General features: G+C 29.0%; 1 protein-coding gene across 1 annotated transcript in view; it reads right to left on the bottom strand.

Moving 5' to 3' along the window:
• nwk (FCH and double SH3 domains nervous wreck) overlaps positions 1-23,097 on the bottom strand; it is a 421,122-nt gene extending 398,025 nt beyond the window's left edge. The window contains exons 1-3 of the mRNA XM_075374151.1: positions 23,083-23,097; positions 20,602-20,699; positions 2,748-2,793 (exon numbers count right to left, since the gene is read on the bottom strand). Of these exons, the coding sequence (XP_075230266.1) occupies positions 2,748-2,793; positions 20,602-20,699; positions 23,083-23,097 (159 nt within the window). The remainder of the gene's footprint in view (positions 1-2,747; positions 2,794-20,601; positions 20,700-23,082) is intronic.
• Between the last annotated feature and the right edge of the window lie 1,251 nt (positions 23,098-24,348).

Below are 24,348 nucleotides of genomic sequence, written 5' to 3'. Positions count from 1 at the left end.
ATCTAGAAAAAGACAATTATAATTTTATGAATATTTATGCAGAATGAACAAATATTGACAGAACAAATTTTTAATTTCTACATAGAGTCACAAAGATCAACTGGTTTAAAGAAATAGAAACAGAAACAGATGTAAAGACAAAGATAAATTTAGAAAACTGATTCGAGACTAAGTTTCCAGAGAGAAAGAAAAAAGGGTACAAACCTGAATAGATGGACGGAAGAAAGGCGATAACAGATCAACCTTTTAGAAAAAAGAAAGTCAAAACTGTATAAACGTCATCAGTTGTGGTCGGAACGAAAAGAAAAAATAAAGGATTATTTAAATGTTGTTAAGCTTTAACAGAACAGAATACTGTGAGTATATAATAAGGGAAAGTATAATACGTCAAATGCTCCGGGGACACAGATTTTTATTTTTCTTGATATTTTAAAGTTAAAACATTTTTTTTTAAATACTAGAATGCATTCTTTATGTACGTATTATGTAATATCTACAGATCAGGTTCTGTACGAATTAAAATTTAATTCATTGTTTATATGTATATTAAATTTTTTTAATAATTATACCACGAGTGGATCAGTTCCCCATCAACTCATGATTACCATTTTATGACAGGTTTGCATTTTTTGTGATAACTTCGTTGTTGAATAACTATTAGTATAAATGTAAAAATTATTTCCTAAAAGAAAATATCAAGTAATAAGTAATTTTCATTTCTAACAGAGAATTAGGAATTAATATACACCCCTCTAATTTAAAATAAAGTTCAATAAATTTGCAATTTTTTTCTATCTATTGATTTAGTTAAAGCTTTCTCGGAATTAATCTGTTAAAGATTTTTTACTGTTTTAATACCTTATAGATAGTTTAAAAAAAGTAATTTAATATCCAGTACTGAAAATATTCATTTTTGTAAAATACAATTTTCTAACTTTTTAGTTCTTTAACCTAATGTAATTTTAAAATATTATTTTTATCGATATAAAGTTTTTTTTATATTTTCTTTACGAAGTAAAACGTAAAATCTTAAATAAAAATACGAGCGTGCGTGCTCATGTATGTATGTTTACTTATGTGTAAATGACGTACATATATTAAGGTACTTTTTCAGAATTTCACACCCAAACTTTTTCATCTTTTTTTTTAGTATATTATTTGGTTGTATATAATATGTGTATACTTACCGTTAATTAAGACGAGATTAGCGAAAGAAGTGTAATCGTACGTATTTCAACATATTTAACCAAATATAACGTACGCTAGCTTCGCTCGCTAACCTCATGTAATTAATGTTAAATATACAAATGGTTATTTTTTTCCTTGCTGTGAAATTCCGAAAAATTACCCACACAAGATTTATTTTTCTTTATTATGCTTTATATATCACGAATGTTTTAGCCAAAAGTCATGAAACTATGTATGATAGCTTGCGTATTACGGGGACTGATTCTACTAATTTTTTTAAAAATCGGAAGAGGATTGGATAGATGCATGAGTTAGAAGATTGGAGTTAGCTTATACAATATTTTATCCATAGTAATTACCATGAAAGTTTAATAACATTGCAGCCAGTTGTTTTATATAATCATTAGCTTGGTTACTTGGTATTACCCGGATTTTGCTCAGAGTACATACAGTAAGGAAGCTCATTTAAATATTTTTAATTCTTGTTTGTATATATATAAGAAGAGAAGAAGAGAGGTTACCAGATGGCGTATCGACAACAGTTTTTATTATATCAAAGGATACGGAGTCCAATGAAATATTTTCAAAATTATTAATTTTTTACCTTCCTTTACCCAACATTATAATTTCTTCAATATGATTATTTTTCCACTTCTAATTAGAAAATCATTTTTTCAATAATCATCGATTTCCATAAAAATAATCGCAAAATTTGAGGTTGTTTAGAGACTATGCTAAGCGAGTAAAAAGAGGGTAGGGGTAGGTTCTAGAAAATAGAATGCTTGTTTAGAACGGTTAGTGTGCAAAATTTTATCAAGAATAAAACAGTATATCTTTATAAAACACAAACGGATATAAACAATTTTTTTATATAGATATATAAAATAAAATAGGACAACAATTTGACACAAAACATATATAAAAAATTATATGTATATGCATATCCCAGACGGTTTTAAAAACTAACGTAAACTTCACTTAAATACATGTTTAAAATCATTTATCTTCTAATCATCTAAATTAAATGCGTGTTTTTACGTATAAATTTAATATGTAAGCATTAATTTGTGTTAAAGCGTTTCATTTAGATTTCTAAAATATATTTAATTTAGTTTATAACTGACACTTCTTACTTTTAAAGCATAAAATAAGTTTTTATAAACTTGTAAAAGATAAATTTCGTTAACTTACCACTTCAAGGGTTTTTCCTAATTGGAGTACTTCATTTGATTCTAAACATTTCATACTTTACCTTAATTATTTTTGTTTTTAAAATAAATGTTTCATACAGATTACAGTATAGATAAAGCTATGTAGCATGTGATATTTATGTACATTTTATTCATTTGTTACTAGTAAAAGCGTGTTTCGTTTCATTTTGAAAAGCAGTCCTATATTTTTTATTATTGCTAAGTTTCTATTACTGCTTGCTTGAAAAGTAAAATGTCAGGATTTAATTTCTTTGATCTCTTTAAAAAAATATCTTTTAGGTTTACCATGAAAATTAAAAATCAAGTTTTTTTTTAAATAATGAAGTAATTTAATTAATTTTTACTTACTTCGGAATATGATTTTTCAATTGCTGATCTCTTTATTATAAAATTCCTGAAAAAAAAGAAAAATTTGTGTGTTAACTTACTTCAACTAATTAAAGTCAATAAAATTAATAGTTTGTAATTAATTAAATTCATGTTTATTTTCTTCTTTTTTTCGTGTTAGGTATTGCTTCTGAGAATGAGATGAAATGACAATTTTGTAGCGTGTGAAAATGCCATACCGGGACGGGATTCCAACCTGGGACCTCCGGAAAAAAGACCGAGACGCTATCGCCTCGAAATCCGACGCGAGTTTTTGTTTATATTACTAACAAAAATGATGTTTTTAATCATGTATGTTAATATCCGATGGAATATTCATAAATTATAAAATTAAAATATTCCACTAAATGGTAACAAAGTTAAGAAATATATACTTTTCCTGTATGGAATTTATATCAAATTAAAAAAAACTCATCTTAACCACGTAGATTAGGGTTTGGGAGATTCAACCAATCAGAGAAGTGCTTTTTAATTGGTCAGTTCATCTATATACTGCTGAATTAGGTTTTTATTGGTTTGTAAATTTTTATTAGGTAATTTATTCGTTACCTTAATTTTAATTCGCTACCCCGTTACACGACGTAAAGACCTTAGGAATATTAGGATAATGTTAACATGAAAAATGTTACAATTAAAATTTTATTTATTATATGCTTTATTACTTTTATTAATATCTATGTACTTTATTAGTAAAAATAATCGACATATTGAAGAATCGTCATATCGATCTACGAGCTGTAAAATACCCTGCTAATATTCCTTTTTCATTAAAGTAATCAATTTAACTAATGTTTATCAGCCCTTCTCATTTTAACCCACCAGGTTGATCTAGTGGAGAACGCGTCTTCCCAAATCAGCTGATTTGGAAGTCGACAGTTCCAGCGTTCAAGTACTAGTAAAATTAGTTATTTTTACAGGTAATTTAATACCAGATCGTGGATACCGGTGTTCTTTGGTGGTTTACTGAAAAACTAAGTCTCTTTTAGTAGGAAAAATAGCTAGCAGAACATGAGCGGGTAGATTGATACAACCTCTGGAATTTTTTTATAGATATCATTGTTCCTTGTAGAGCAAGACATCGAAATAACATCGCAAGCTCTATCTAACAAAAACGGATTTTACTAACATTTTCGAGTAGTTTTTGGTTATTAAGGGTGATTCCATTCCATTGACTGGCATTTTAATCTCCAAGGCGTTATGCAATATCTAAATTTCATCGCCGATAACAATCTAAAACACTTAAAAATACCATATCCTAATTCGCATTTCTATTATTCTTCTATTAACATTATACTCAACGTATGAAAATCTTGTATCCTATATTTTGGTAAACGAATTTATCAATAACTAAAATTAGTTATTAATCGCAAATAATACTTCACGTATTGTTTCTATTTTATTTCATCAGCGTTTCTTTAAGTTTTTAATGATCGAAGATGTCTGGAACGCACTTCATTTATGCATATACGTTTCACTGTTAGGAAAAATTTAATTCGTTTTGTACATGTCTTTCATTTATCGTATTGATATTGTATTTAGCATCCAGTTACTTATAAATTTCTAGTCCAAAAGCCACTATCACTGATTGAATGAATTTCATAGCCAGCGACAGCGTCCATTCTGTTAATAATTTTAAAACTTGCCCTAGTTTATATAAAAATAGTTTTAAACCCCTTAAAAATGAAGGAATTTTTCGTTTGAAATTCAATATACATGACATCTTAAACATTCCGATAAAAATTAAGATTTAGGTTTTAACTATTAAACCACTGCGTAAAAGGAAAAACGTATACGAGTATTTAAGATTAATTTTAATAATTCCCGTACAAATGATTGATTCTGTTCTTTTTTGCCATAAATTATAATTCGGTCCTAAAAGTAACTCTAATTATATTTGAAAGGTTTTCTATTAACTGTCCTTAAAAGGATAAAAACTTCACCATAAATTTGAATAAGTTTGTCTATAGTAAATAAATCATTGAAGATAACAGATTTTTTTTAATAAAACAACTTACTCTTTCAAACTCAATATTTTCACTGACTTTAAAATAAAAACAGAAGCAATATCTCAATTTGACCGGAATTGTGAATTTAAGTACATCCAAGCAATAATTTTTATAAAATACACCGACGTAAATGATTTAGTTTTTATAAACAGAAGAAGTTTTTCTGAAGTAAGTTTGTTTCTGGTAGGGAAAGGAATAAAATGTTTTTTAAACATTAACTGTATGTAGAGTAGAAAAGGTAAATAGAAAATGTTTATTTTTTTTGTGTCACAATTCGTTTATTTACAATCTATTCCTAAAAGGAACCATAAATAAATAGAATTACAATAAGCGCTAGATGAGGGGTTTCCAATGAATCCTTTCCATAAAACATGCATATGTAAGACATTAGTTCAAATATGATATAAATATAAGACAATATGTAAATAACGCAAGACAATAATTCATTAGTAATAAATACATTTGCATAGATTCATTTCATAAAAAGTACAAAAATCGGTGAAACCCCAACAAAAAATTAAATATTACAAAACAAAGGAAACTAAAACCAAGACGGAAACATAATTTGCTTACGAAAGGAATTTAGGCACTTCATCATGGCATAGAGAAGATGCCCAATCACTAAGGATGTTGTCCCAGTCCAAGAGTAACTCAGATTCCCTCAGATGCAGCGCTTTAGAGCGTTTGAGTTGCCGGACATCCTCATTGTTGTGTAGGATATTCAGCGCTAACCCACCGGGTAGAACTAGTGGTGAACGCATCTTCCCAAATCAGCTGGAAGTCGAGAGTCCTAGCGTTCAAGTCCTAGTAAAGTCAGTTATTTTTACACGGATTTGAATACTACATCATGGATACCGGTGTTCTTTGGTGGTTGGGTTTTCAATTAACCACACATCTCAGGAATGGTCGAACTGAGACTGTACAAGAGTACACTTCATTTACACTCATATATATCATCCTCATTCATCCTCTGAAGTATTATCTGAAAGGTAGTTACCGGAGGCTAAACAGGAAAAAGAAAGGGCATTCAGTGCTACGTAGTTCACATAATTGTGACAACTAGCCATTGTTTGTTATGTGAACCGGATCGCTTGATTTCCTGGCGAATGTAAGGGAATTCCAAATAATTATGAATTTGTACGATCCGTACAAACCAAGGCTCCTCTGTAATGATTCTCGCAAAGTTATTCTGAAGTCGGTGTATGACGTCAATATTGCTCTTTCTCATCGTACTCCATAGCTGTATACCGTACGTCCAAACGGGTTTCAGAATGACCTTGATTAAAAACTTTTTGGACGGCGACAAATGTGGATTGAATTCCTGCTTAGTAATCAATAAAGCTCCTTTAACTTGACATTAAGTATTCATTTATTAAGATACAGAGTGATTCAAAGAAACGGGAACTTTTAAAAATTAAATAACAATGAAACAATTTTTTAGAAAATGAATCTTATTTCATTTCAATAATTGTACAAATGTTGCCATTGTAGGATACATACATTTTAGTTTATTTTTTAAAGATGACATCTTCCAGGTGACCTCCTCTTCTACGTAAACACTCACGAAGTCTCTTCGTTAAATTGTTCATGGTTTGACGTAACATCTCAACTGGAATTTCCGCAATTGCTTCTCGGATCTTTGCCTTCAGTTGCTAGAGTAGCTAGAGTGTACAATTAATGTACACTCTAGCTACTAAGAATTAATAACTCAGAAGTATATTAAAATAATTCATTTTCATTTTCACCGGACAACTATTTTGAGGTATTTTTATTGGATGATTTGCTGAAACAAATTAACCATAAATTTTTTTACATTACTATAATAGTGACTTTTTTCATTTTATGAATATATCAATTTTTTCTGTGCAGATTTGTAACACAGTTACGGTGATTCGTTGTTATTTATTTATTAAAATTTTCATTTAAGTGTGCATGAATGGAACAAATACTTCGAATTAAATGTTTGTCCTCAGTCAGATCGCTATAAATCCACTTTACAAATGCTTCTCATACATTTTTTATGAGATGAATATCTCATTGGCGTCAGAGAAAACACTATACATTTTAATTTTTCCGTATGGTATAGCTACAATTGATTTATATGCGGGCTTTAAAAACCTGAACAATTTCAAATAGAATTTGAAATTGTTCAGATTTGAATAATAAGCTATTTATTTTATTTTTTTTTAAATATACATTTATATTTGTTTGTCAACATGCTGCGTATTTACTGTTACATATAAAAAATAATTCCATAATTTAAATTTTTTTATCCCGGTGAATGTAGCTAGACTATATAAGCTAGAAAAGAGGAAAGTATAGTGATCATGTCAAAAAAGGGGTATCGAGTTTTTAATTTTTTTTAAATTAAAACTAATTGGGGGTCTAACTAGTTCATCTAAACCAAAAACCGTAGTCCGTAAGTGTGACCACTACTTTTAGCCTTATATCTAAGAGTTAACCGAACCGATTTTCTTCAAATTTGACTCAAAGATCTTTTATATGTGGGGCATTGATCATATGAATTTTCTCAAAATTCGTTAACGGGGCAGTGGGATATCACGAAAAAAAATCAGTTTCGATTTTCGGTACTTACGTATTAGCCCGTCGACCAATAAAAATTGCCAAGTTTTTGGGTTGTTAATATCACCCGATATAACCATTTATATTTATTTATTTTATAAATCACGGAGTTTGTTAGAACTTCGTCGGTAAGAGGCGACAAAGTAAACGACGAACTTTTCTTTCTTTTTCCTGTTTAGCCTCCGGTAACTACCGTTTAGATAATTCTTCAGAGGATGAATGAGGATGATATGTATGAGTGTAAATGAAGTGTAGTCTTGTACATTCTCAGTTCGACCATTCCTGAGATGTGTGGTTAATTGAAACCCAACCACCAAAGAACACCGGTATCCACGATCTAGTATTCAAATCTGTGTAAAAATAACTGGCTTTACTAGGACTTGAACGCTGTAACTCTCGACTTTCCAAATCAGCTGATTTGGGAAGACGCGTTAACCACTAGACCAACCCGATGGGAAGTAAACGAACTACGTTTACAGTTCTAAACGTGACCTAATCTAACAGTGAAATGAAAATGGGAAAGAATAAGCGTGAAAACATATTTCAGTTGAATTAGATTAGTAATAAAGAATACTTTCAAAAAACACTTCGACTTTTGTTGGATAACGTTTTTTTTTTCATTTGATGAATCGTGGGACGAATGTAATTTTATTAATTTTTTAATGTATTATTACGAATCGCGCCGCTAGATAGCCGTACTTGATAGTACTAGGTAGCGTACAAAAACTTGATACAAATAAGTGCAATATTACATCACGAATTTTTGATTCGTAAAGATCATTATACTAGTTTTTAAAGTGAATGATATGACTACCAACAGAAAAATTCGGCCGTGAAATTCAATTTTTTTTTCTAAGGCAATAAATTTTAATAGTAAATCCATAAGATAATCAGTATTTCATTTAAAAAAAAGAATATTCTAACAAAACGCAGTGTTATCCAAAAAAATTACAATTAAATTGTAAACCGTACGGTAAGAGTCTCGCAGATATTTCTTCCGCTAAAAAAACAAAAAGTCTGTAATATAAATAAAACTGTTTTAAAAAAAAACGATACTGATATCAAAAAAGTAAGACTACATTTCTATTATGAAGAAGCAATGTTTAAGTGTTCATATAATAAACAAAAAAAATAAAAATTTGTTACAAAATTCTTACTGACCCGTTTTCATTTATAAACAACGAATAATCATAAGAATTGTATTATTTCGGTAAATGTGATATGCATTACATATAAATGAAATCGGGCATATAAGAGTTTTGTAAAAAATGTTTCTTTTTTTTTGCTTATTATACGGAAGGCTTAAACATTGTTTATTATCTATTATTGTAAATCTATTGTCTATTGCATAATATATATTTTTTTTAAAGAAAATTTTATATTAATAAGAGATTTTGATAATAGAAATGTAGTGTTTTACCTTTTTTGATATCAGTATCGTTTTGTTAAAAACAGTTTTTATATTACAGAAATTTTTGTTTTTGGAGCGGAAGAAATGATATCTGCGAGACTGTTACCGTACGGTTTACAATTTCATTGTAATTTTTTTGGATTTAATTTAACCAAACTTAAGCTACGCTCGCTTTGTTCGCTAACCTTGACTAATTAACACAGTAATGTTTTGAGTATTTAAATAATAAATTCAGTAATTATTGCAGGATGAATTTTAGAGAAAACTTTATTAAACCGATTTGCTATCTACAATGCATAGATAATGAAAAAAAGATTTCCAAAAATCATCCCACACATCTTAAAATTGGATTTTTTTTTTTTGTTATTTTGCTTTATCACCCTTAATTTAAAAGTTTTTTTTTTTAAACTATAGATCTCGGATCTAAAATGCATTAAAGTTTTTCCTCCCTAGGGAAGGATCCAGCCTGGTCTCGGTCCTTTTTTTATTACCCACGAACTCAGCGGGTCCCCGGTCAGTCATCAAGAGTGATCCACCTCAGCGAACCACCCTCTCATGAGCAGAGATGCCCCTTTAAGACCTTACTTAACCAAATTTGTTAAGCTAAACCTAAATGTGAATATTTTTAAAATATTTTTTTCAAATTTATTCCCTATATTTAAAAAATATATGTTCTGCATTTTGCCTCGACTCTAAAAAATTCAATTAACGTATGTCCTAAAATGCTTCGTTTGTGTGCTACGTTAGCTCGATTTTCAACTACCCCGGTGAAATTAGGTTGTACTAAATTTTTTAGGACGTTAATTAAGGAGCAGAATAAGTGATTTCTTATGGTTTTTAATCTAAATAATCAGACACAAAAATCTAAAGGTGTTAGAACAGGCAATCTTGATGGCCAGGAATGTGGACCTACACGACCGAGTAGCTGATTATGAAGAAGGCCTCACCATATATTTTCGCTAAATCGGTTTTGAAAATTACCTTCCACGATTTCATGCGGATTTACGTCTGCCCATGTATGCTCATTGCGTAAGTTGTTGACGCCATCTCGAGTGAAATTTGCTTGTCGTTAAAAATAAATATACTTGTAGAATTGTCATGTATTCCACCAGTTGCAGAACTCAAAGTGAAGCGGATGTCTCCTGAGTGTAGATGTTGAACTGTCCGCTTATGATAAGATCAAAACTTGTTTTACTTAGTGTCCTCCAATCTATCGAATGCGAAACTCCGATCCGCTTAGAAAGACGTCGTGTTCTGACGGTTGGATTCCGCTGAACTGCATCGATAATAATCTCATCAATAACAGCGTCGTGTTGGATAGATCGTTCGTAGCTGGTACGAATAATAGGTAGTGAACCTGTTTCCCGAAGATTGCGAAAAGTCGCGCTAGTTGTTTTGGGATCGGGAATCTTGTGATTCAGAATATTACGTATTATACTGCAGCTGCTGTAGCATTACCATTACACACATCCAAAATGAATACCTTATCAGCGTATTCCTCTGTTGTAAATTCGTACGGTATTACGACAATGGTAACCCGATCACGTTCTAACTAAAATTTACAGAAAGCTTTTGTAAAAGACAACACAGTTTACAGTACCTGATATACTTAATGTATCTTACCGAATAATTTTATCATTAATACGGTATTGCGCATTGTTTATCAGCTGTTGTTATTCTATCATTTATTAAAAAAAAAATATTTTTTATTTTACAATATTGTGTAAAATTCCATTTTTAATAGTAAATTTTGAAATTTTGTTTTTGCAAAATTAATTTTGTTTTTGTTTTACATTAAAATACTTTTGTGACAAATGTAGTATTTAATATTAACAACTAATAAAATCCACAGCACATGTGCTGGTAAGGTGGATTTCATTAATCGTTAATATTATTTAACATATCAGCGGTACCATGTTCAAGAAATTACATCATTTGACCAGAATTAAATTCTCTAGAAGGTTTTTTAAAGTTTTATGTGTTTATTACCCATTTAACAAACTTATTTATACGTCAAACATAAAAAAAAACAGATTTTTTACCCCAATTCATTGGTTTGCACCTCACATTTCTCAAAACTTACTGCAGATACGGTTTTATTCAATTTTTCAGGTCAAAAACCATAAGAAATCACTAACTTTGCTCCTTAATTAACGATTTAAAATTTCAATACCTCCTGATTTCACAAGATTAGCTGAAATCCGAGCGAAATCTTTCACTAGCCAACCTGCAAACGAAACATTTTAGGAGATCTGTTTATATGACCTGATCTATTTTCACGAGTGGAATAGGTTATGAGAGAACTTCGTAATACCCTCCGCGTATATATATATATATAAAATACGTTGAAGTAATTTTAGGAATTTTTAATTGTTAACAACCACCAGCACCTTTCTTTGTTGTCACGATAGTTTAATTTTTTTCTGTCAAATTTCAACTAAATATCTAAGTTTAGATACTAAACGATTGTTATCTAGTGAAACACCCCAGTGATGATCCTTGACGTTGAGTAATTACCTTAATGTAATTAATCTTACGCAACTATTTAAACAGAAGTTATTCTAAAGAGTTTGCTAATCTTTATCCATTTATTACAACTGTATTAATTTAAATATTAATTTTTAAATTGGGTAAAATTTTTATTTGTTTTAAATTTAATGATATACAAAGTTTAGTTCCCGTTATTTTTCAGATTAAATGGAATTTTTAAAAAAATTCGCAGCCATAAAGTTTTTTTCAAAAATGAATTGCCATTACATAACTGGCGTAGCCGGAAAAGTAAATGCAATTTATTGTCGACTTTTTTATTGATAATGTTTGGTAAATTTTGTTATGAAAAAGATCGAAAAAGTCATCTTACATTATTTAATAATCCGTTATTTTTCTTTATTTTAGTAATCCATTTTTTTTTCTATAGCTTCCTTTTAGGTCTGAATTTCACGTTTCTTTTTTAAAAAAATATTTTATTATAATATTTTTTAAATGTTTAATTACAAAAAAGATAAAAGATATTAATATTAGTAAATAGATTTAATAATCCTTTAATTCTATACGAAAATTTATCTTAAATTTATTTAACCAAAATTGTCTGTAACGTATTCAAAATATTGATTTTACTAAAGCCTGGAAACTAGTTCATGTAGACCATGTATATGATAATAACTGTTATCAGTTGATCCGATTGAAACAGCTCTTTCATACAAGGAATTAATCAACAGACACTAATATCTCCCAGCGATATTCTACCTTATTAGATTTAACCGTAATTTAACATCTTTTCTAATTGTAAATTACTTATTTATGAGTTTTATCTATTTATATTCAAATTCTGTTGAATTATAATTTAATATAATAAAAGAATTAAATCATCTCAGTAAAATCTTAGATTGATTACCTAATTCACTTAATTTTGTTGTCAATAACAAATTTTGTAATATCTATAAAAACATTTTGGAATATATCTTTACCGTCTCTAAAATTATAAATACTTTATTTACTTTACTTTACCGGGGTCCCAACCACTTTACCTACATAAAAAAAATATATATGTAAATGTGTTTCGCAATACCTTTTTAGCCTTATATCTCAGGATTGACCAAATTGATTTTTTCAAATTTGGCTCAAGTACTTTTATGTATGGGACATTGATTACTTTTTCGAAATTCATTTAGGAGGTGAGGTATATATTACGAAATTTTGATTTCCTTCAGAGGCATTTTGAAGAAAATTTTATTGAAATAGAGATTTGTTACCGACAATTCATATACAAATAATTCGAAGTATGTTTTTTTCAACAAAATCAACTCCCTCCCACCTTTTAAAATTGAAATATATACCTATGTATTTTGTTCTTTTGAAAAAAAAAGCTTTTGCAAAAGGTAAAAAACTTTTTTGGAAGTTTATACCTCGCATATAGAGCTATCCATGAAATACCCATTTTATTGATAGCTCTATAAATTGATTATTGATTATTTAACCAAAATTGTCTAACGTATTCAAAATATTGATTTTACTGAAGCCTGGAAACTAGTTCATGTAGATCATGTATATGATTAATAACTTTGTCAATTGATCTGATTGAAACAATCGAATGTGAATTAATTTTTTTAGATAAATGTCTACACAATTTTTTTAAATTATACGCGTACACTCTAGACATAAAATGCAGAAAGGTTTTAGAATTTTTTTAAAATTATTTTAGCCTGTATTGAAAGAGATTTAGAGAAAATGTTAATTAAGAAAATTTTAATTATCATCAGCAAGTTTAAAATTTTAGAGATAGATGTTTATATCTCAGTCACTAGAATAAAATAAACATTCTACAATTGCAATTTACTTTAATAATAATGAAACTATTATTTTGAAAATTTTTTACAGAATTTTTGGAAAAAATTATTATTATTATTATTATTATTATTATTATTATTATTATTATTATTATTATTATTATTATTATTATTATTATTATTATTATTATTATTACAAAAAGAAACTATGACGTCTGGAGGATCGGTTACAGAATTCTGTATTTAAATTTCATCAGTAAAACTATGTCAACAAACATCAAAAGAATCAAAGATTAAGAAATAACTAATTTACTCATTTCGTGGTTTCTAAATCACATTATTAGGTTAATTAAATGATAACAATAAATTTAATTTTTTACCTTTGTGACAAAATTTTACTTGATATTTTGACTCTAAATTTTGTATATTTATTCTACACGTTTTCATTTTTTCAACATTATAAAATTAGTAACTAGGTAAAAAAAAAATCAAAAATTAATTAAATTTTATTTTTACTTTACGCTGTTCAATTTTTTCCTTATTTTTGAGAATAAATCTTATGAAATAAAAATCTATCAAAAATAGATAACGGTAATAAAGATATTTTTGAGAAATTATTTTTTATTTCATTTTTTTATAAAAGGTCAGTTTAAAAACGGAATACCAAAAATATAACTGAACGTTTTGAGTAAATATTAAAAGGAAAGGAAGCAGAACACTGAACTGGTTAAAAAGAATAGTTTCTCTTTAAATTTTAAAGGGTAAGAAATTATGAAAAGAAATCTTGGTATAAAGGGAGTTGATTGGAGAAAATTGTCCGTTCGATTTTATTTTTTCCATCATTTTATTCCTTTTTAATTTAGTTTAAGTTGAATCTGGCTAAAAAAAAAAAATAAGTACGAAAAAAAATTTCCTCTAAGCATTTTTTCGTATGATCTTTTTATTTCTTACCATTTTACGAATAAAATGGTCGTATAATTTACGATCTATTCTAAATATAATCGATTTCCGTAGTAATCTGAGTGATGTTTTATTCTGATCGGAAAATAAAAATAATTATATATATCACGTCACTATAAGGTAAATAATAAATATAAAAAAATTATAATATTAAGTATAAAAAATTACTGTAACGTACACATGTTTAATGGGTTGCAGAATAATAAGTTCATTAAATTAAAGGTTTATATAAATTATTTTATTATTCAATAATCAAAATAACGTTATTTATGGAGCCAATAAAATATTTATAAAACACAGTTTTAAAATAAAAATTACTTATAAAAAAAGTCGAGAACAAAAATAATTTTCTAATACCTAGAAAGATAATAAAAGAAACCTCAAGTCATTTGTTAAGACTAGTTGAAGGGACCAGAAAAATCGGTAACCATGGAAACTAACATGTGACCAATATCCTCTTTACCTGACGTCATGATCCTAATATCTCTAGCTACGTGCTGTTATTCCTAGTCCATGTATTGTATAACTGTCTTCTTCCCGACACATTCATTTTGTTTCGTTCCATTATATAAAAAAGAGAAGGATAGTAGTAATGAAGCTTAATGGAGTTTTTTCTCAATTCAATAATCATTTTTTTTTTTAATGTTCTACCTCTAGTAAAAAATAATTTAATATTAATTTAGAATAAATATCAAACCAAGCAACAGATATATATTTTTTATAATAAATCATAATTATTCGACCTATTAAATAACCATAATAAGCTTTAATACAAAAAGTAGGTTTTAGCGTTTTTAATGAAATAATTTTTGTTCGAATAAATTTTAAATAATTTCGTCTAATATTAACCAAATTTTTAAGTTCAACAAAACCTGTTTACCTGGATAATAGCGTGGACGATAGGTGCTTAAAGCGACTGCATATATTAGATCTGTAAACTCTGAGATTTGAGGTGGGTGAATTAACTACCCTAGAGTGTTGTGCATCGTCAAAATTCTTTATTTTGTTTCACCACATTATTTTTTATTTTGTTTTTTTATTTATTTCACAGTTTTTTTGTTTGATTAGTTCTTCTTTGTGTAATTGATAAAACTATTTTTTGGCGTTTTCTTTGCTTTTTATGTTCTGACCGTTTGGACTTTGATCAATCTTTTTTGGACTCTTATATTTTCAAATCTTTTTTTTGTATTCAAATTTACTTATCTACTTTTTTGCTTCAAATTTACTTACGACTTTAAATTAAAGCTACGGCAAAAAAACCTACATTTCCATAAAAGCCACTCTTTTAAAAGGATTTTGACAAGTTTTTCATTAAATCAACCAACATAATTTTTATGTTATAATAAAATTAAGCAAAAATTACGACAAAACAAAAAATTTTCGTCCAAAAAATTTACATTTGCCAATGGTTGGTGATATCAAAAAACTTTACTGAAATAAGTTTTAGTCTTTATCCAAAGAATAGTAGGAACTTTAAACAAATTCGATATTTTACTTAATAAGAAAGTTATAAAAAGCCCCTACCCACTATTACCACCACCATCGTCCAATTTAAGCCGTTAACTAACTCGACTGAGATTTTCGGATAAGTTATTTTTAAGGAACAATTTGAAAGTGATTGGCGCAAAATTACGGCAGCTATCGTGTCCACAAGAAAGTGAAATACACATATATATATATATAAATGTATATATAAACCTTTGAGCTGACGGTGGTTTTGGGGTTGGGGCTTTTGAGACGCGAAGATATGTCGAAATTTACTAGTGTTAATACTTTCCTTTTATGTTTAGCCTTTGGGAATTACCGTTGAGTATTACTTCAAAGGATGAATTAGGATGATATGTATGAATCTAAATCAAGTGTAATCTTGTACAGTCTCAGATCGACCATTCCTGAGATGTGTGTTTAATTAAATCCCAACCACCAAAGAACAATGGTATCCACTATCTAGTATTAAAATCCGTTAAAATTTTATTTTTGCCTTTGCTAGGATTTAAACCTTAGAACTCTCGACTTCAAAATCAGCTGATTTTCAATGGCGAGTTAACCACTAGACTAACCCGGTGAATTTACCAATTAAGCCTGCTATTCTTCAAGATTTGCTAAATCGAATTATTACAGCAATGAATTCAATAAGTAGAGACCAGTTACCGATAAAAATAATTAGGGACCGATTAAAATAATTAACTGTTATTTATAAATATCTTTTTTTACATTCTTGTACGAAGTAAAGTAAATATTGTGATGGCGAATAATTTCGTTTTTCAGATTTCAACGGAAATTTCCATTTGACCATCCCTGAATCCATTTTCACTATTTTCGGCGTGATTCTGTACGTACGCATGTGCGTATATATCTCGTATAACTCAAAAACGATTAGTCATAGAATGTTGAAATTTTGGACTTAGGACTTTTGTAACATCTAATTGTGCTCTTCCCCTTTTGATTGCAATAAACTTGACCAAATGTGTCCAAAAAAAGCCCAAAATTCAAAACATTTGGATTTTGGAGTTTTTCTTAACTGCAGTAATAAGCCCTCATTGAGAGCTTTTCAACAACATACCGTAAGTGGTACTTATTTTCATTGGTTTCAGAGTTATAGCCAAATAAGGTACATCGGTTCGAATCCGAGTTCATTTCCTTTTTCTTTAAAATGAAAAGTACATAAATTTTACTTCATTAATTACTTCTGATTTTTTTCACATATATTTTTTTTTTATTGTTACTATTGAATTATTATTTATTGTAAAAAATTTTTACAATCAAAGGTTAATAATTAATTATTAATAAATCAATGTAATTAATGAAAAAAAAAGGTTAAAACAAAATGATTTCTCCGGTTCTAAGGAGAGGATAAAATAGAATATCCAGCTTAAAGTTAAGAAAAACTTCAAATTTACTCATTATGACAATGGTTACATATGAAAACAGTCTCACATGTTTAGCATTCGACAAACCCCATCTTACAATTCCAGCAACATTTTGGTCATCTCTTGCCGTAAGGGTTGGTCATATAAAAAATTGTTTCAAACAAAAGTTTTAGGTAATGTTTAGAGGACTAACGATCACTTTAAACCGATTCGATCCTCTGCCTATTAAGTTAGGTATGGTTTTATTTCGTCTTCAAAACCCCATTTTTTCCATCCCCTGAGGTAATGGTTGGTGATATCAAAAAACTTTACTTACATGAGTTTTAGGTTCTTATCCAAAGAATCGTAGGAACTTCAAAAAAAATTCGATATTTTACTTAATAAGAAAGTTATAGCGATATTTTGTTTTATTTTTTTATTTTTTATTTTTTTAAAAGCCTCCCAATTCCATTCCATGGTCCGATTTTGGCTGTTAACGAGTTCGAACGAGATTTTGGGACGATTTATTTTTAAGGAACAAATTTAAAGTGATTGGCGTAAAATTACGGCAGTTTTTTGAGCTGACAGCGGTTTTGGGGTCTGGGGGAAGTGAAACGCGAAGATATGTGAAATGTTCCGGTAGTCGAATCATGATATCCATTACAATATATACTTTCTTATTAAACCTACCTAAAAATATTTATTTTGATTAAGATATTTTACTCATATATGATTAACAATTGTGGTATTACTTCGGATTCCCTTGATTCTTTCAGGAAAGTGTTGAAATAGTATCAGTGTGTCCGAGTAGTAGCAAACACATTTATTCTGACGTTATCTACATAATGTAGATACAATTCATGGATTGATCCATGAATGTGGAATGTTGCTTCATCAGAAAATAAAATGCTCTGCAGGTAGTTTTCATCAGTAAAAATGAAATTTAACTTGGTCGTTACAAATTGAATTTTTTTACAAATACAAGCAAAAAGTTTCAGTTGTTTGAGAACATCATGTACAGTACTTATAAGAATGTTTTGTTGACGACTAATACTAACAACTGAACGTTTTGGACTTCGTAAGAAAGACAGTCGAATTCTTTCTTTTCGGTAACTGCTTTTGGATTATGTGGCGAATATCCTTTCAAAACGCTTTGACACTGTTCATGCCATTTGCGTATGCTTTTGTCACTAGGAGAATTTCTATGATAAGACTTGCGTAAAATTTCTTTGTACGACAGTCACTGATTTTGTTTCTGCAAACCAGTACACGCACTGTACTTTGTTGTGGCTACGCTACGGTTTTGAAGCCCAAGCTCATGTCAGCTTGGCCTGTGCAGCAGTTATCTGATGGTGGATGAGTTGCCTCTTCAAACTTAATAAAACACTATGAGTGCTGCAAAATAAAAGTTATTCATACCTGAAACGCGGAAGTTTTTTTTCAATTTGTTTTAAATATATTGTTATTTTAATTTTTAATCTGTATTATGTTGTATCACCTTATTTGTGGATTTTTAAACAGGATTCTTTGGTAGTTATTTTAATTTTTTATGGTAACAATACTACAAAATATATGTTTAAAAAAAAAATCAGTTACCCTCCATTTAAAACGATGATAGTGAGTAAGATATTTTACCAGTTTTGTCATCTTGGTTTTTTTTCTATTTTCGTGACTTTTTCGGAATTTTTAAGGAAATTAAAGAATTATTTTAATCAAACAATTAAATATAATGATATTTTTTAAGCCTAGCCAAAAATAATATATCTGGCTCTAATTTTACATACAGTTTCAGAAGAGGCAACGTTTGCAAATAAAATACTAAGTTTTCTAATTATTTAAAGAAATAATATTTATTAATAGCAATAAGTAGCGCTGATATTCAGGCAACAAAATATTTTAAAAAATTAGCTAGAAAATTTATAATGTGTTAAAGATTCCATTTTAAGGACATTATAAAAAAAACGTAGCCAAGAAATTAATAACAAAGGAATAAAATTCTGTGAATAATTGTTTTCATCATACTGAATTTAAATACTTGTTACGTTATAATGTTAAACAAAAAATAAATATTGCTGTTAAACGTAAATCAAGCTTTATCAAAAGTAGATTTGACTTTTTAAAATTAAGAACAGGAAATAGTTCCACAAAACTCCTCCGAGGAAGTTAGCGGGGCATTTATATTATATTTTAAATATGAAATAGAACTAAAATAGAAACCCGAAAAAGAAGATAAAGTACAAAAATTACGATTACAAAACACATGATAGTAGTAACTATGGTAATTAAGGTACACACACCGTTGACGATGCATAATGCTTAACTTATTACTGTTGCTATGGTGACGGAATTGTAATAATGAGGTAAAAGAATTAATGTTTTCTTTCTTTAATGAATATCTTTAAATTATATATAGGATACTCTAGTTTATTTATTTAGTACTCAGACAATTATTTAGTAACTAACAAAATTTAATTTAAAAGGTATACAATTTAAAAAAGTGTTTTTTTATATCCCCACCCCTTTAACGGCTATGAATAATTCTTATACCAACCCCCTTAAAGATAGTACTAGATACCTTAGCTCTCAGATATCTTAGCTACCTTAGAGCTATTAATTATGTGACAAAATTTACCTATCCTTTGAGTAAAATTTTGAGATACGGGGTTTAGGAATTCTGTATCCTTTTCCCCTTGACCATTTGTGACAAAAATTAAATGATATTAATCCTCATCATACAGAAATAATCGTGTCAAATTTCATCCAGTCCGGAGATTTCAAGCAAAAGACAGTTTATGGTTAGAGGGAACTTGAAACGTCAGGATCATGCATTAACCCCGACATGCAAATTTTGATCTGATTAGCATACTTTTCATTATATATTCTGATCGATACATAATTGTATCTACATTATGCAGATAATGTCAGAATAAATGTGTTTGCTACTACTCGGGCACACTGATACTATTTCAACACTTTTCTGATAGAATCAAGGGAATCCGAAGTAATACCATAATTGTTAATCATATATGAGTAAAATATCTTAATCAAAATAAATATTTTTAGGTAGGTTTAATAAGAAAGTATATATTGTTATGGATATCATGATTCGACTACCGGAAAATTTCACATATCTTCGCGTTTCACTTCCCCCAGACCCCAAAACCGCTGTCAGCTCAAAAAACTGCCGTAATTTTACGCCAATCACTTTAAAATTGTTCCTTAAAAATAAATCGTCCCAAAATCTCGGTCGAGTTCGTTAACAGCCAAAATCGGACCATGGGAATGGAATTGGGAGGCTTTTAAAAAAAAAATAAAAAATAAATAAAACAACAAAATATCGCTATAACTTTCTTATTAAGTAAAATATCGAATTTTTTTGAAGTTCCTACGATTCTTTGGATAAGAACCTAAAACTCATGTAAGTAAAGTTTTTTGATATCACCAACCATTACCTCAGGGGATAGAAAAAATGGGGGTTTGAAGACGAAATAAAACCATACCTAACTTAATAGGCAGAGGATCGAATCGGTTTATAATCAAAACGTTTAATATGATTGCATCAATACCTCTAACGGCTTAGCCTATATTGTAAGCTGTAATCCTTTAAATTTACAAATATTACATATATTCCTCCCTGCAATTGCTAACTTTTTTTATTTTTTAAGCAGAATAACTACAAAATTAATTTAAATACTATAGTTAAATAACTAATATAGATACCTTATATCTTCTAGAAGTTCGCATTCGTTCTGATTTTTTAGTTGAAGTTTAGCCGACTGCTCTGCGTGTAAGTTCTTAAGGAATTTTGCGTAGTTTCCCTAGAAAATAAAAATAATTGTTTTATTTAATTCTTGTAGATTTCTTTGCAGATCTATAAATATGAATAAATCATATAAAGTACAATTTTATTTGATAACTAATGCAGTATTTATAAATCAAAAAGTAAACATTAAACTAGATCTTTATAATTCAAAAATATCGAAACAGGATTTCCTAAACAAAAGCAAACACATTTCATAATTATAAAAATTTTACCTGATATAAAGGAAAATAATTTTTTTTTCAATTAATAAATTTTAAAATTAATAATTTTTTTACGTAGAAGATAATTTTAGAAGATACTTATCTAAACCACACATGTAATAATTTTTCTTTTAATCTAAATTGTCGGTGAAGGAAACAGTAGCACTACATTGTAAACAAGGTTTTAAATATGTTTAAAGCGGTGTAATTACGACCAAATCAATAAGCTGTAATGGGAAAACAGCTTAGTTTGGGCTGGGCTTAGTTTGCTGTTACCGGAAAAACTTAAGGTAAATTTATCCCCCTATTTACTGAAGACATCTACTTGCACAGAAGTAGTGTAATACTATAAAATATATATACGTGTTTGTACAAGTATTATTAAATAATTGTTATGCAGAGATTGTTTCGTTATATATATATATTATATATTATATTATATAGATAAATATATATACATATATATATATATATATATATATATATATATATATATGTATGTATATATATATATATATATATATATATATATATATATATATATATATATATATATATATATATACATACATATATATATATATATATATATATATATATATATATATTTATCGCTTCGCTCACGCTATATGGTTACTTGCGTTTTCCATCGTGGCCAGAAGTTGTTTAACCTGTCAGAGCCCGCTTCGCTCGTCCTTCTCGCCTAACCAGATGGATACCCCTGTGTTCATTAAGCTCATGCTTTTGAGAATACTATCAGTGTACTGTAATTTCTTCAGAGCTACAGTTAGGTAAATATAGGACCGACTAATTTGGTTTTTAGATTTCCTGTTGTGGCTTTGCTAACGAAATACATAATCAGAATTACAGACATAAATTACCATCACAATGTTATCAAAACAAAAACTGATTCAATAGCGATAACATAAAACAGTAAAAATGTAAAAAACGAATTATGTTTTTTACGCCTTAAAATTTCAAAACCCGAAAATGGTTTTTAGATATTTATTTGAAGAGTATTTGCTAGCCCAAATAGAATGAATATCTCACGTTTTGTACAGTGGGAAATGGGAACAATTTGCAATTATTGTTTGACATTTATTTACCTTTCTTCACTCCTTTCATGGTCGAATTTCAAAATATAATAAATCAGTTTTTAGATATCCACATGAAAATTACACATACAAAAAATCAAGATGATTACTACTGCTGTTTTTTTCCGTTTTTCCAACTTCTATTGCTTATAATTCGAAAACAAAGCATTAATCGAAAAAACAGTTTTTGTCATCGTTACTTCGTACACTTTTACATTAAAATAATCCAACCTCATCTTTAAAAAAAAAGTTTGGTTTGTTTGGCATTTCTCCCACCACCACCCCATTCGGTCGCCCTAGAGCATATGACCGAATGTCTGTACTACAAACAACTACTGTTCCTGAAAACGGTTTAGCGACCAATATCCTAATTAGCTCGTAGAGCTTACCTAACTGCGTGAGCGTAATAAGCGTGGTGCCATACACAACTCGCTTGCGTGTCCCTCTGCTCACTAGTCATATATTACTAAAATGAATAAGCGCACCCCGCCTACATACTAAAATATATGACTTGTCAATAAATTAAAATTTATTCCGTCAAGGACAGCAATTTGCACCACGCCAAGGTCGGTGAATCTCAGCAAGTATCTGTCCACCATATTATAGCGCTTGGAGCTATACTTGACCAATGGCCAGCTATTTCTTGAGGGTAGCTTCCTACAGCAAGCGGTAGGAGTCTTATAACCCTTAAACTACTGATGTCGGTTGAACAAAGCAACGGCATCAAGAAACTCACACACGGTCCGACGGCAAGTCAATGCGGCGTGAGCCGCATTGACTCGCCGCTTATGAGTAGGCAATTTTCCCCTTGACCTCTAAGTTCCAGGGTGACCTGAGTTCTGGCCCCCCAAGAGCTGGGCAGTCGAACATCACGTGTTCGTTCTACTAAATCGAACATCATGTGTTCGTTCGACTGGATCTCCATTCATCAGCTGCCAGGTGGAACCGAAACAAATTTTGGCTCTAATTTGCGTGGTTGGAGAGCAGTTTGGCTCCTGTTGCCCTTAAAAACGAACTAGAGGCGTACCATCCCCCCAAGTCCTGTATAAATCTATACAAGGATCTACCCTTAGTTGTGGCATACCATTCTTGCTGCCATGCTTCCACGCTTCCATCGCAAGGCTGTAAAGCCTCCTCCACAGGCGGAAGATGGGCAACTATTCGAAATTTAGAACCGGTGCATTGCAATCACCGTTTTGCTCCGGTACAGGCCCGGCTCGAAACCGAAAAAAAGGTTTGATCCAATGTGGTGGATCCAACCAAGATGGTGTATAAAAATTTCAAACATTCCAAGAGTAGTAACTTTGTAGTCTACCGCATCCTAAAAATCAATCTAATTTTAGAATCTTCCTTTTAAATAAGGTCAAAAAGAATGGTAATAATTTTGAGGTAGTTACAGTCTTAAGTACCTAAAATTTTAAAAAAAGGTTGTGGAAAAGTGACACAAAAAATACAGCTGTTTTAGTAACAGATTTTTTCCAGTTTTATTTTGTAATGACGTCATATAACGCAGTATTTTAAGAAATTGTCAACACTGATTATATTATTTACTTATATCGAGATGAATGTTCATTGCACTTTAGCTACTAAAGTTATCTGCTTATTATGCAGTTAACCATATCAACCATTTGTTTAACCAGTGCATATATACGTTAATTATGGAGATTACTCTTTAGGCATCGTAATCTGTTGTAATCTATGTGTTAAAATCATTTATATTTTGTATTACTTCATATAATGATGTTATTGTTTTAATTTCAAATAATTTTATTAGCAAATATTTTATTTTTACCTATTTAACTTACATAAAAAAATAAAGATACTAATTTCTGACCTAATAATTTTATTTTATATTTAAACTCTAATTTTTAACATTTGTTTCCTTTTTTTGATATGTGTTCAAGTTTTAGTCACAACACAAAAATGTATAATTCCTGAGGATTAATTTTTATTTTGTTACCTCTGGTGTCTCATATATCAGTTTGTTCTACACCGAAAGAGTTTTTTTTTTAAAGAAATTTTTTTGACCAGACAAAAAATTTGAAGATATTTCAAATATATTTATAATAAGGAAATATATATTTTATATTTATTATATATTTATTTATAAGGTACACCATTCTTGTTTTTTTTTTTTTTTTTTTAATTTATATTTATTATATATTTATTCTGAAGATATTTTTAATTAATCTTTTTTTTTATTGTGCGATACAATGTAAAGAAACAGTCTGAAGTCATTTAAGAATAATAATACATGTATATTCCTGTATTCACTACCACTTTAACCTAAGTTATCAGTAATAGTTTCTCTCTATGCTTTTTATTTTTTTATCAAGTCAATGGTTGCCTC

This window comes from Lycorma delicatula, chromosome 8, assembly GCF_047948215.1.
Source record: "Lycorma delicatula isolate Av1 chromosome 8, ASM4794821v1, whole genome shotgun sequence".
Taxonomy (NCBI): domain Eukaryota; kingdom Metazoa; phylum Arthropoda; class Insecta; order Hemiptera; family Fulgoridae; genus Lycorma; species Lycorma delicatula.
Note: the sequence above shows the minus strand (reverse complement) of the source record. Positions and strands in the feature narration are given on the sequence as shown.